The following is a 14,628-nucleotide window of genomic DNA, read 5'->3' on the forward strand; positions in this document are numbered from 1 at the left end:
GGATGAAAGGGGAGGTGACGAGAGCACAGGTGATGGAGGGTAAAGAGATTAAAGGGCGGGTCAGAAGATGAGGAAAGGTAAGGAAAGGAGGGGTTACCAGAGGAGAGAAGCAGGGGTCTTCCTGAGGTCCGCTAGTCTTCCTTGGGGTCCACAGGAGTCTACAGGGGTCTTCCTGAGGTCCGCTAGTCTTCCTTGGGGTCCACAGGAGTCTACAGGGGTCTTCCTGAGGTCCGCTAGTCTTCCTTGGGGTCCACAGGATTCTACAGGGGGCTTCCTGAGGTCCGCTAGTCTTCCTTGGGGTCCACAGGATTCTACATGGCTCTTCCTGAGGTCTGCTAGTCTTCCTTGGGTCCACAGGAGTCTACATGGGTCTTCCTGAGGTCTGCTACTCTTCATGAGGTCCACTGGAGTCTACATGGGTCTTCCTGAGGTCTGCTATTCTTCATGGGGTCCAAAGGAGTCTACATGGGTCTTCCTGAGGTCTGCTAGTCTTCATGGGGTCTTCTCCTTTAACACACACCTCAACAACACACTGAGTTTGTTATGATATGCTGATGAATAGTGAAGGAATCTATGGTCCCCTGTATCCAGCCTTCCTTCCTGTTGGTCATATGACAACTTTTTTCTTCTCGTTTACTGCTGATATAAAGAGAGAATAAGGCGTATGAGTCGTGTCCCATGGTCATAGCATTAGCACTTCTGTCATCATGCAACCCAAACTCCCTTCCCTTCCCTCAGCCTAATGAAGAGTTTGGGGCAGAGGAAGAAATCCTTCCACAGTGGTGTCGGTTTGGCTCCAAGGACCTCTGGCACTGTAGATATCCTTCTATTGCTATAGGTGGTAGATGTAGGCCACCTATAATATACTCACTGTATTGACTGACATTCTTCCAATGGTAAGTTCACTCCACATGGAGAAGCAAGGCACACATTCCCAACTAATCCATCATTACTTTAAGACATGAAGGTCAGTCAATACGGAAAGTTTCAAGAACCTTGAACGTTTCTTCAAGTGCAGTCGCAAAAATCAGGCGCTATGATGAAACTGGCTGTCATGAGGACCGTCACAGGAATGGAAGACCCAGAGTTACCTCTGCTGCAGAGGATAAGTTCATTAGAGTTACCAGCCTCAGAAATTGTAGCCCAAATAAATGCTTCACAGAGTTCAGGTAACAACACATCTCAACATCAACTGTTCAGAGGAGACTGTGTGAATCAGGCCTTCGTGGTCGAATTGCTGCAAAGTAATCACTACTAAAGGACACCAATAAGAAGAAGAGACTTGCTTGGGCCAAGAAACACGAGCAATGGACATTAGACCGGAGGAAATGTGTCCTTTGGTCTGGAGTTCCCCCACACCGTGTCTTTATGAGACACGGTGTGGGTGAACGGATGATCTCTGCATGTGTATTTCCCACCATAAAGCATGGAGGAGGAGGTGTCATGGTGTGGGGATGCTTTGCTGGTGACTCTGTCTGTGATTGATTTAGAATTCAAGGCACACTTAAGCAGCATGGCTACCACAGCAGTCTGCAGAGTTACGCCATCCCATCTGGTTTGGGCTTAGTGGCACTATCATTTGTTTTTCAACAGGACAATGACCCAACACACCTCCAGGCTGTGTAAGGGCTATTTGACCAAGAAGGAGAGTGCTGCATCAGATGACCTGGCCTCCACAATCACCCGACCTCAACCCAATTGAGATGGTTTAGGATGAGTCGGACCGCAGAGTGAATGAAAAGCACCCAACAAGTGCTCAGCATATGTGGGAACTCCTTCAACACTGTTGGAAAAGCATTCCAATGTAGAAAATTGTAAAAAATAAAGAAAAGCCTTGAATGAGGAGGTTTTCTGAAACTTTTGACCGGTAGTGTGTGTTTATATATATATATATATATATATATATATATATATATATATATATATATATATATATATATATATATATATATATATATATATATATATATATATATATATATATATATGTTGCTTAGTTATCCAGCTCAGGAGATCTACAGATTGCTGAGCAATTTGTTGATTTAATCTGTTTTCATCAAATGTTATGCAACAATAACAGTAGTACACTGTAGTACCTTTGCAAGGATGGAGAGAAAAAAGCTAGAAGCAGAGAATAGATTGCTATAATGTGTCTGGGAAATGCAAGATCAAGCTGCAAGTATGTGATGAATATCATGTCACTGAGAACAGGGGAAGGGTGAACAATCATTTATAGACAGTGGTATGTATTGATTTGCATCAGTACACAGGACTACAGGTCAACACCACTGAAGGTTAAAGTTCAAACAGAATTCTTCCAAGAACTGACAATTGCTCATTTCCCTCACCTGATAGAAGCAGCAGAGTAAGATGCATGGTGTATGATTAGAATATAGATTTGATTGTATGATTAGAATGTAACCATTCACGTAACACGTTCATAAGCAAACAATAGTTTAGCATTTGTGGCATACATCTTCCAAGTTTAATGCATTGTAAAGCTTTAATAATGCTCTATGTAGCTGTTACAAATGCATCATATGTAGATAACGTTTTGTCCCCAGAGTCTGTATTCTCACAGAGAGGTCTTATATATTATGATCATCCTGCCAGCAATTCATATTTTAAAATATGTTTCTCACAGCAAACTATACAACAAATACTCTTCCTATTCATTTATTGTACTGCCTCAAATAATACATTGAAACCTAATGAAAACCATCAAGAATGAATAACACACAATATGAGATAAATACAAAGCTCAACATTATAGCAAATCATTGTTGATGACAATATTGCTTTGACACTTATACCTCAGATGTACGGTCAGTAATGTTGCAATGTGTTCATATTGCATTGGAATGTAGAAAAATTGTCAGCGTCGCCGTGACAACCCATTACTCCAACTTAAAATCAGAAAATGGCTTCTACATACAGATTGGCTTTAATAAATGGCATAGCAATTGTTTAATTAAATACTAAACAGGACTAATGGTTAATAAATATTTGCCATTGAGATTTACAGTAGTGCTTTACAGAGTTGTGCCCAGGCAATGTCTTGCAACACCATCTAGTGTCTAACAAACCAAACTACCAGTCATTCAATTTTCAGTTTAAAAATGGATATGATTGAAGTATTGACAAGAGCCAAACTTGTAAAGGGATTGTGTTGTTCATTTCTGATTAACAGAGAATATCTAGTTAAACCTTTATCTTCCTCTTACAAGGAAAGAATCCTCTCCTATAGCCTAGTCTGTGCTTGATAAAGTGCTCTATTCAATCAGATCCGCTTTAGCGACATCAGCTTAGCGATTGTTTTGGTGGTGTCAGAGGTGGAACTGCTGTTAGAGCTGTCAGATGGCTCCAGGCATTATACCTAAAGCAGACATTGCCATTGGCTTCACCGAGTCACATTAACAGAAATCCCATGCAGCCTTGTTTCCAAGTTGGAACACTGGAATGGGAGATGGAATCTACACCTCAATTAGGCTGATAGAAATCCTCATTATATAGTGTCATGATTTTTCAATTTGAGCGTAATTATTTCTATATAGCCTACACTTTCTCGCTCTGAACTTCCAAAGCGAGTGGGGACGGATGAGGCTTCGTGACAAATGATCGCAAGAGCAGCTGCTCACCGATTTGACAGCTCCAATGCAGTTTCACCTCTGACAGCCAAAACATCCGTTATTCGGGTGTCTGCTATCACCGTTTGACTCTTGATCTGATTGAATCTAGGCCTTAGCTTGGAGTTTGTACTTTTGGGACGATTCCATTGGTTCCATTGTACCAGGCAGACCAAATCAGTCGATGTTCAAGTATTTCAAAGAATAGCATCTGAACATACCATAGTGACTAAAGTACAGTATATTGCTGTTCATTACATTTGTTCACTTTAGTGTAAATCATTGCCCTACAGAGTCAACAAGGTGGGGGAGAATCTTGGTCCCAGTAGTCCATCCTCAAGACTAATGTCACTGCCAGGGAGAGGCTTGGAGAGCAAGTCGTTGGGAAGGGCCTCTTCCCGGAATGAGGACTCAGACCTATCCTGCTCACCCTGGCTGGGGTGGTGGTGAGACAGCATGGGACAGGATAGATCCACAACATGGGCCGGGCTGCAGCTCACCGTGGATGGGGTGGTGAAGCAGTCAACACTGGGACAGTACTCTTCTACATGGCAATAGGTGGGTTTGATGGCGCAGTGTTCATGGTGGTGAAAGGAGAACAGCATCTCCTCCTGGGGCTCCTGCTTTACCGCGGGAGGGGGCCTCAGGGGTTGGGCCAGGGGGGAGGTGGCTGTGGGGTACATGGTCAGGGCGAGAGGGGGCAGTGGCTGGGCCTGGGGATGGCCGTCACAGCCCAGTCGACACACTGGGGCATGCGACACCAGCATGCGCTCCAGCTTCTCTCTCTCCTCCTGGAGCCTCTCAACCTGGGTCTTCAAGCTGGCCTGCGCTTTCTCCAGTTCTTCAGTCTCCTTATATGACAGACAACAGAGTTCATAGTTCATAACCATCAACATCCATCTATACTTACAAAACAGTAGGTAGGTAGAGCTACAGTATTGACTGACTGGTCATTCTCTCTGTTTGGACTCACTCCTTGCAGTTGGTTGGTCAGCTCCTTCCTGTGGTTGCGACACTTGGCAGCAGCCATCTTGTTCCTCTCTCTCCTCAACCTTCTCCTCTCCTCTTCAGCTGGGTTCAACTGTTGATGGAAAACAGTGAGAAACAGCATTCGGCTGGGTATGCCATTCATTTGAATAAAAACGGTCAACTCTTACATGAGAGAGATACTATACGCCATGTCTATTTCTATGAGCACAAGCACTGTTCATGACACAAACTGTTCCCACTCCTTGTTGGTGGAGAGAATTTTGCAGGTTGTAAGCTTATTTCCTGAAATTCTACACATTTTGTCATGGGATGCAAAGAACATTTTGCAGTTATAGAGCAATTATTTTTGCAATTCTATACATTTTGCCATGTCTAATGTGTATTCATGTGATATTAGAGTGAAAAAAAAAATACAACAATATCTATGGGCTAAAAACCTAAATAAAAAACGTTAGCTGACATGGGCTAGTTGATCTGGACATTTCTGACAAGTTATAAAAAGCTCTCTAAGGTACGCAATGACTAACATGAGAAGAGGAACTGATGATGCACTACCCAATTTCGAAATTGCAGCTTGTGCATTCTACTATTACAACTTTCAAGAGTAAGTTTAAAGCCGGACCTAGTTCCTTTGAAATATATAAAAATAATAATAATCATATTTTTTTTGGGGGGGGGACCCCCGCCCCCCCTTCCAACCCCTCTGCCCCACAGTTTGGGAAACTGCTATAGGCTACTTACAGAAATAAAATATATTGCAGTATGAATATATTTGTATTTTGATCTACTGTGAAATACTGTATATTGCAATAACAATATTTTATAATTAATATATCCACAATATTAACAGCATATCCATATCCCTTAGTCAAAGCCTCTCGGTCTTACTGTACAGTGTGCCTGCTGACTGTTACCTGATCACTCCGCCTGCTCCTTCCATGCGTGTTGCCCACTGTCCGTATTACCCCGAGCCTTGTGTGGCTCCCAGGCCCCAGGCTACTGCTGATGTCCAGGGGCTGGTAGGGGTGAGAGCGTAGGCAGTGGCCAGGCTTGGAGGCTAGGACGGCTGGCTGGATCATCCACTGCAGCTCCTGACTGGACGTGATGGCATTGATGGTGGGGATGAAGGAACTGCTGGGTAGCTGCGTTTTGGCAGGATACTGGTAAGGGAGAGAAAAATAACTACTGAAAAACAGTAGGCTACACTAGCTTTTGCATTATAAAGTGGTAGGCTATGGCTGCCTCAGTATCTAGCTTGTTTCCAAGAAGTACTACTCATTACTTAGAACAAAAAACATTGCCTTGCCTACACTTTACTTCCATTTTATCATAATTAATCACCGAATCAATATAGGCTATATATGGTATTTCTTCACAATGTAGGCTATTTGAAGCAAACGCGTACTTTTAATTTAGGTAGAAAAGGCATGCGAATACCTGTTGGGATTTTGAGGATGTCCAACTATTGATGGCATCGGGGGAGAGCTCGAGCTGAGCCCTTTTCCCGCCACGGAGAGTGGTCCCGTGGTCCGTGGAGTGGTTCTGATGCATGGTCCGTTCTGTTGGCGCCGTTAGTGAGTTATTTGCGCATCGATAACTTGTTCCACGAGCCAACAAACACTCACAATGCAGTGGACAAAACATTACTTATTTAGACGCCGGTTGCTAGTATCAATAAAATAGTTAATTTTCCAATGGAAAGACTAGATTGTATGAAGCGATACTGTTGAAATCTATCGTTCTGCCTGGATGCGCACTTCATCATCCAGGCGCACGGTGAGACCGAGACAGGTGCGACTGTGAAGACTGAAACTTATTTATAGCCAATTGAGATACATTCTAGATCACGTACCTCGGTGATAATACAATGTCTGAAAAACTCTGAACACATCATGGAAATTGCAAATATGGTCAACTGATTCCATGTATGCCATGTGGTGATTAGAAAAAGGTCTTGCTAACGCAAGTATCCAAAAAAAGGACACTTGCGTCAGAGCTGAAGTGTGTGGGTAGCTACCTTGGTTTAATTGACGTCACATAGAAGCGGGTTTCCGTCCAACGCTGCAGAGATGAGAGCTGTAGGCTTAGCTTCTTCAGGCTTCAGATAAAACAACATGTCCCTCAGGAAACAGGAAACCACAAATGAATTGTGAAATCAGAGTAAAAGATCTGGACAGAAGCAAGCAGATGTAAGCTGAGACTGGATTTGGTTATTGCCACATAACTACTGTATATAATCACACACATTTTATTCCTTTGAAAAAGGCTTTTCAGTTGGACCTCAAGGCAGTCTTCTTTTGTATGTCCTCATTATGTAGTGGATGAGCTTTCATTTACAGCAGTCTTTTGTTCTCTCCCTTCAGGCATTTAGCCTCCCCTCACAACTCAGACTGAGATTGTCTGCATTGTGTTGCCCAGAGGAACAGTAGATAGGAAACATAATTCAATATTCAGTGATAGAAGAGTGTGAAAAAAAGTTAGGAGTCTCTATATACAAATTTGAAGTTAGAATTTCTCTATAAAGGAGAAAGTGGAGTTACTCCAAAAAGTAAAGTTAGTTCTGATACTGACATCAAGAGTAGAGGCTATAGCGATTCCCCCTGTGTGTGTGTGTGTGTGTGTGTGTGTGTGTGTGTGTGTGTGTGCACGCGCGTATGCTTAGCCTTCCTCTTTCTGACCACAATTACACCTATTGGGACGGTGTGTGTATGAATTTATTCTGCTGCTCACCAGACCCTCTTCTCAACTCTGGGCTTTGTGTTTGATAAACATGCTCCTCTTTTCAGAGCGGACAATGGCAGGGAAAAGGGTGTATCTGTGGAGGGTCTAAAACCCTGGCTGCTCCTCCTGTATGTAGTTAAGGAGAGCATGGTGTTCCCAGTGTCAGCACACTGTGTCTCATTATTAATGTTTTCATCAGTGGAGACCTAAATCCCTCACTGCCAACTTGGCATCTGCATTTATATATACAGTATTATGTGCGCCTGTTGAACTGTGAGAGATAGACATCGCTGAACCCATATCATATATGTGGATACAGTGTGAGGTAACTGAGGTAGGCTACATGTCTTGTATTGATGCATCTCACGTCTGCTGTTGTTACACAAATGCAATCTTGACTGTGTCTAATAGTGTTTGTTGTACAACTTGTGTGAAGACTGGTTATTTTTATTTATTTATTTTTGCTTTGAAAAGGGAATGTGATAATTGCTTTTTAGATTGAAGTTCATTTTACAACAGTTCTGTTATTGTTGGCAATTCATTCCACTTCGGCTGTTTTCCATAAGCATCTAGCCAATTTTTTATTTTATTTTTTTCTCTGAGGAAAGCAGACATATTTTCATTATTGCCCAGAAGGAGGAATTGAACCACTTTGACTCTCATCAGCTACAGGTTTGAAGCCTGCACCCCAGACTCCTGAAACTCATCTGGGTAGAATTAAGAGAGCATCTGGCTGTTATATTTAGCATCAGTTTGACATATTATTTGGTTATGAGGAAAACATTCAAATTCCATATGGGTATTCACTGCACTTAACAGGTAAGATGTTTGTTTTCAATCAAAACATTTGGTAGAGGGTAGAGGAAGTTCAGGAGTAAAAACAAACAAAATATAACTATTGTAAAATTGACTGTGTCCATAAAATTTACAGTACCAATCAAAAGTTTGGACACCTACTCTTTAAAGGGTTTTTCTTTATTTTTACTATTTGCTACATTGTAGAATAATAGTGAAGACATCAAAACTATGAAATAACACATATGGAATCATGTAGTAACCAAAAAAGTGTTAAACAAATCAAAATATATTTTATATTAGAGATTCTTCAAATATCCACCCTTTGCCTTGATGACAGCTTTGCACACTCTTGGCATTCTCTCAACCAGCTTCATTAGGTGTGCCTTCTTAAAAGTTAATTTGTGGAATTTCTTTCCTTCTTAATGCGTTTGAGCCAATCATTTGTGGTGTGACAAGGTAGGGGGGGAAGCAAAGAGAAACGACAGTCCATCATTACTTTAAGACATGAAGGTCAGTCAATACGGAACATTTCAAGAACTTTAAACGTTTCTTCAAGTGCAGTCGCAAAAACCATCATGCGCTACGATGAAACTGGCTCTCATGAGGACCGTGACAGGAATGGAAGACCCAGAGTTAACTCTGCTGCAGAGGATAAGTTCATTAGAGTTACCAGCCTCAGAAATGGCAGCCGAAATAAATGCTTCACAGAGTTCAAGTAACAGACACATCTCAACATCAACTGTTCAGAGGGGACTGTGTGAATCAGGCCGCCATGGTCGAATTGCTGCAAAGAAACCACTACTAAAGGACAGCAATAATAAGAAGAGACTTGCTTGGGCCAAGAAACATGAGCAATGGACATTAGACCGGTGGAAATGTGTCCTTTAGTCTGGCGTCCAAATTGAAGATTTTTGGTTCCAACCGCCGTGTCTTTGTGAGACGCGGTGTGGGTGAACGGATGATCTCCACATGTGTATTTTCCACCGTAAAGCATGGTGGAGGAGGTGTTATGGTGTGGGGGTGCTTAGCTGGTGACACTGTCCATTATTTAGAATTCAAGGCACTCTTAACCAGCATGTCTACCACAGCATTCTACAGCGATACGCCATCCAATGTGGTTTGGGCTTAGTGGGACTATCATTTGTTTTTCAACAGGACAATGACCCAACACATCTCCAGGCTGTGTAAGGGCTATTTGACCAAGAAGGAGAGTGATGGAGTGCTGCATCAGATGACCTGGCCTCCACAATCCCCCGACCTCAACCCAATTGAGATGGTTTGGGATGAGTCGGACCGCAGAGTGAAGGAAAAGCAGCCAACAAGTGCTCAGCATATGTGGGAACTCCTTCAAGACTGTTGGAAAAGCATTCCAGGTGAAGCTGGTTGAGAGAATGCCAAGAGTGTGCAAAGCTGTCATCAAGGCAAAGGGTGGTTATTTGAAGATTCTCAAATATAAAATATATTTTGATTTGTTTAACACTTTTTTGTTTACTACATGATTTCATATGTGTTATTTCATAGTTTTGATGTCTTCACTATTAATATACAATGTAAAAAATAATAAAAAAATAAAGAAAAACCCTTGAATGAGTAGGTGTGTCCAAACTTTTGACTGGTACTGTATTTCCATACATCATTATCACAAAGTTTGTACTTATTCCCAATTTTCTTCACATGACAAAAATACCTAATTCTTGTGCAGGTCTCCCAGAGTATAAACCCCTTGTCTTACCCATTTTTCCCAAATTATCGACTGCTTCCCCACACAAATAGCAGGATTCCACCATACAGAAGCATATCTTTGTCTATGAGGAGACTTTTTGATCCTTTTATGTATTGACAACCACACTGCCGTAGAATGGCCTAGAATTGGATTGATTCCCTGAATATCTGTATCATTGGCTCTTTTTTGGGATAGAATATGTAACGATCCGAAAGGAACTGTCAAATCCCTTTCCAACTTAACATTAGCGTAGACTAGTTGAACATGCATACATGTGGACAGGCACAGAGATTACATTTAGAACAATATCTAGCCTAATAGAAAGAAATATGGCATAACCCTCAACCTTTACATAGTGACCAGACCATCAAATCAAATCATATTTTATTTGTCACATACACGTGTTTAGCAAATGTTATAGCGGGTGTAGCGAAATGCTTGTGCTTCTAGCTCCGACAGTGCACTAATATCTAACAAGTAATACCTAACAATTTCACAACATACAGTGGGGAAAAAAAGTATTTAGTCAGCCACCAATTGTGCAAGTTCTCCCACTTAAAAAGATGAGAGAGGCCTGTAATTTTCATCATAGGTACACGTCAACTTTGACAGACAAACTGAGAATTTTTTTTCCAGAAAATCACATTGTAGGATTTTTTATAAATTTATTTGCAAATTATGGTGGAAAATCAGTATTTGGTCAATAACAAAAGTTTCTCAATACTTTGTTATATACCCTTTGTTGGCAATGACACAGGTCAAACGTTTTCTGTAAGTCTTCACAAGGTTTTCACACACTGTTGCTGGTATTTTGGCCCATTCCTCCATGCAGATCTCCTCTAGAGCAGTGATGTTTTGGGGCTGTCGCTGGGCAACACGGACTTTCAACTCCCTCCAAAGATTTTCTATGGGGTTGAGATGTGGAGACTCCAGGACCTTGAAATGCTTCTTACGAAGCCACTCCTTCGTTGCCCGGGCGGTGTGTTTGGGATCATTGTCATGCTGAAAGACCCAGCCACGTTTCATCTTCAATGCCCTTGCTGATGGAAGGAGGTTTTCACTCAAAATCTCACGATACATGGCCCCATTCATTCTTTCCTTTACACGGATCAGTCGTCCTGGTCCCTTTGCAGAAAAAACAGCCCCAAAGTATGATGTTTTCACTCCCATGCTTCACAGTAGGTATGGTGTTCTTTGGATGCAACTCAGCATTCTTTGTCCTCCAAACACAACGAGTTGAGTTTTTACCAAAAAAGTTATATTTTGGTTTCATCTGACCATATGACATTCTCCCAATCCTCTTCTGGATGCACTCTAGCAAACTTCAGACGGGCCTGGACATGTACTGGCTTAAGCAGGGGGACACGTCTAGCACTGCAGGATTTGAGTCCCTGGCGGCGTAGTGTGTTACTGATGGTAGGCTTTGTTACTTTGGTCCCAGCTCTCTGCAGGTCATTCACTAGGTCCCCCCGTGTGGTTCTGGGATTTTTGCTCACCGTTCTTGTGATCATTTTGACCCCACGGGGTGAGATCTTGCGTGGAGCCCCAGATCGAGGGGAGATTATCAGTGGTCTTGTATGTCTTCCATTTCCTAATAATTGCTCCCACAGTTGATTTCTTCAAACCAAGCTGCTTACCTATTGCAGATTCAGTCTTCCCAGCCTGGTGCAGGTCTTCACTTTTGTTTCTGGTGTCCTTTGACAGCTCTTTGGTCTTGGCCATAGTGGAGTTTGGAGTGTGACTGTTTGAGGTTGTGGACAGGTGTCTTTTATACTGATAACAAGTTCAAACAGGTGCCATTAATACAGGTAACGAGTGGAGGACAGAGGAGCCTCTTAAAGAAGAAGTTACAGGTCTGTGAGAGCCAGAAATCTTGCTTGTTTGTAGGTGACCAAATACTTATTTTCCACCATAATTTGCAAATAAATTCATTAAAAATCCTACAATGTGATTTTCTGGATTTTCTTTTCTCAATTTGTCTGTCATAGTTGACGTGTACCTATGATGAAAATTACAGGCCTCTCTCATCTTTTTAAGTGGGAGAACTTGCACAATTGGTGGCTGACTAAATACTTTTTTCCCCCACTGTATACCGAATACACACAAATCTAAGTAAGGAATGGAATTAAGAATATATACATATATGTACGTGCAATGACAGAGTGGCATGGACTAAGATACAGTAGAACATTATAGAATACAGTATATACATATGAGATGAGTAATGCAAGATATGTAAACATTATGAAAGTGACTAGTGTTCCATTTCTTAAAGTGGCCAGTGATTTCAATAGGCAGCAGCAGCCTCTAATGTGCTAGTGATGGCTATTTAACAGTCTGATGGCCTTGAGATAGAAGCTGTTTTTCAGTCTCTCGGTCCCAGGTTTGATACCCCTGTACTGACTTTGCCTTCTGGATGATAGCGGGGTTAACAGGCAGTGGCTCGGGTGGTTGATGTCCATGATTATCTTTTTGGCCTTCCTGTGACATCGGGTGCTGTAGGTGTCCTGGAGGGCGGGTAGTTTGCCACCCTCTGGAGAGCCCTGCGGTTACGGGCGGTGCAGTTGCCGTACCAGGCAGTGAAACAGCCCAACAGGATGCTCTCAATTGTGCATCTGTAAAGGTTTGTGAGGGTTGTAGGTGCCAAGACAAATTTCTTCAGATTCTTGAGGCTCTGTTGCGCCTTCTTCACCACACTGTCTGCGTGGGTGGACCATTTCAGTTTGTCAGTGATGTGTACGCCAAGGAACTTGAAGCTTTCCACCTTCTCCACTGCGGTCCTGTAGATGTGGATAGGGGGGGGTGCACCCTCTGCTGTTTGAGGCTGCTGGAGGCGTGCTTGGCCACGCAGTCATGAGTGAACAGGAAGTACAGGAGGGGGCTGAGCATGCACCTTTGAGGGGCCCCAGTGTTGAGGATGAGCGAAGTGGAGATGTTGTTTCCTACCTTCACCACCTGGGGGCGGCCCGTCAGGAAGTCCAGGACCCAGTTGCACAGGGCGGGGTTCAGACCCAGGGCCTCAAGCTTAATGATGCGCTTGTAGGGTACTATGGTGTTGAATGCTGAGCTATAGTCAATGAACAGCATTCTTACATAGATATTCCTCTTGTCCAGATGGGATAGGGCAGTGTGCAGTGTGATGGCGATTGCATCGTCTGTGGATCTATTGGGGCGGTAAGCAAATTGAAGTGGGTCTAGGGTGACAGGTAAGGTAGAGGTGATATGATCCTTGACTAGTCTCTCAAAGCACTTCATGATGACAGAGGTGAGTGCTACGGGGCGATAGTCATTTAGTTCAGTTACCTTTGCTTTCTTGGGTACAGGAACAATGGTGGCCATCTTGAAGCATGTGGGAACAGCTGACTAGGAAATGGAGAGATTTAATATGTCCTTAAACACACCAGCCAGCTGGTCTGTGCATGCTCTGAGGACGCGACTAGGGATGCCGTCTGGGCCGGCAGCCTTGCAGGGGTTAACATGCTTAAATGTCTTACTCACCGCCACGGAGAAGGAGAGCCCACAATCCTTGGTAGTGGGCCGCGTTGGTGGCACTGTATTATCCTCAAAGCGGGTAAAGAGGGTTTTTAGCTTCTCTGGAAGCGAGATGTCGGTGTCAGCGACGGCGACGTGGCTGGTTTTCCTTTTGTAGTCCGTGATTGTCTGTAGACCCTGCCACATACGTCTTGTGTCTGAGCCGTTGAATTGCGACTCCACTTTGTCTCTATACTGATGTTTTGCCAGTTTAATTGCCTTGCGGAGTGAGAAGCTACACTGTTTGTATTCTGCCATATTTCCAGTCACCTTGACATGGTTAAATGCGGTGGTTCGTGCTTTCAGTTTTGTGCGAATGCTGCCATCTATCCACGGTTTCTGGTTAGTGTAGGTTTTAATAGTCACAGTGGGCACAACATCTCCTATACACTTCCTGATAAACTCAGTCACCATTTCAGTGTATTCGTCTAAAATATTTTCGCAAGCTACCCGGAACATATCCCAGTCCGCGTTTTCAAAACAATCTTGAAGCTTGGATTCCGATTGGTCAGACCAGCGTTGAATAGTCCTTAGCACGGGTACTTACTGTTTGAGTTTCTGCCTATAGGAAAGGAGGAGCAAAATGGAGTCGTGGTCAGATTTGCCAAAAGGAGGGCAGGGGATGGCCTTTTAACCATCCCGGAAGTTCGAATAGCAATGGTCGAGAATTTTTGCAGCCCGTGTACAACAGTCGATATGTTAATAGAACTTCGGCAGCCTAGTCCTCAAATTTGCTTTGTTAAAATCCCCGGCTACAATAAATGCAGCCTCAGGATATGTGGTTTCCAGTTTGCATAAAATCCAGTGAAGTTCTTTGAGGGCCGTTGTGGTATCGGCTTGAGGGGGGATGTACACGGCCGTGACTATAACCAAAGAAAATTATCTTGGGAGATAACACGTTCGGCATTTGATTGTGAGGTATTCTAGGTCGGGTGAACAGAAGGACTTGAGTTCCTGTATGTTACTACAATTACACCATGAGTCGATAATCATGAAACACACACCTCCGCCCTTCTGTTTCCTGGAGAGATATTTATTTCTGTCTGTGCGATGAACTGAGAACCCATCTGGCTGGACCGATTTCGACAGAATATCCCGCGGGAGCCATGTTTTTGTGAAACAAAGTATGTTACAGGCCCTGATGTCTCTCTGGAATGAAATCATTGCCCTGAGCTCGTCGACCTTGTTATCCAAAGACTAAACATTAGCGAGTAATATACTTGGAAGCGGTGGGTGGTG

At 43.1% G+C, this 14,628-nt stretch overlaps 1 protein-coding gene, 1 long non-coding RNA gene and 1 other non-coding gene across 4 annotated transcripts in view; 1 reads left to right on the forward strand and 2 right to left on the reverse strand.

Annotated features, from left to right (window-relative positions):
* Positions 1-2,480: 2,480 nt before the first annotated feature.
* Positions 2,481-7,208, reverse strand: LOC121548564 (fos-related antigen 2). 2 transcript variants are annotated; one of them, XM_041860038.1, is made up of 5 exons: positions 6,634-7,208; positions 6,054-6,175; positions 5,531-5,776; positions 4,600-4,707; positions 2,481-4,477 (listed from the first exon to the last, which is right to left on the reverse strand). In XM_041860038.1, the coding sequence occupies exons 2-5, from the start codon at positions 6,165-6,167 to the stop codon at positions 3,914-3,916; spliced, it is 1,032 nt and encodes a 343-aa protein (XP_041715972.1). In that variant the 5' UTR covers positions 6,168-6,175; positions 6,634-7,208; the 3' UTR covers positions 2,481-3,913. The 2 variants fall into 2 exon arrangements, with proteins under 2 accessions (XP_041715972.1, XP_041715971.1); XM_041860037.1 differs by lacking the exon at positions 6,634-7,208 and having other exon boundaries at positions 6,054-6,625.
* LOC121548567 overlaps positions 5,711-14,628 on the forward strand; it is a 47,506-nt gene continuing 38,588 nt past the window's right edge. Inside the window, exon 1 of the long non-coding RNA XR_005996667.1 lies at positions 5,711-5,779. This is a non-coding gene — a long non-coding RNA (uncharacterized LOC121548567). The remainder of the gene's footprint in view (positions 5,780-14,628) is intronic.
* Positions 7,964-8,050, reverse strand: trnastop-uca. Its single transcript has one exon. It is a non-coding gene; the product is annotated as a tRNA-Sec (tRNA).

The sequence above is a fragment of the Coregonus clupeaformis genome, chromosome 33 (genome assembly GCF_020615455.1).
Source record: "Coregonus clupeaformis isolate EN_2021a chromosome 33, ASM2061545v1, whole genome shotgun sequence".
NCBI lineage: Eukaryota > Metazoa > Chordata > Actinopteri > Salmoniformes > Salmonidae > Coregonus > Coregonus clupeaformis.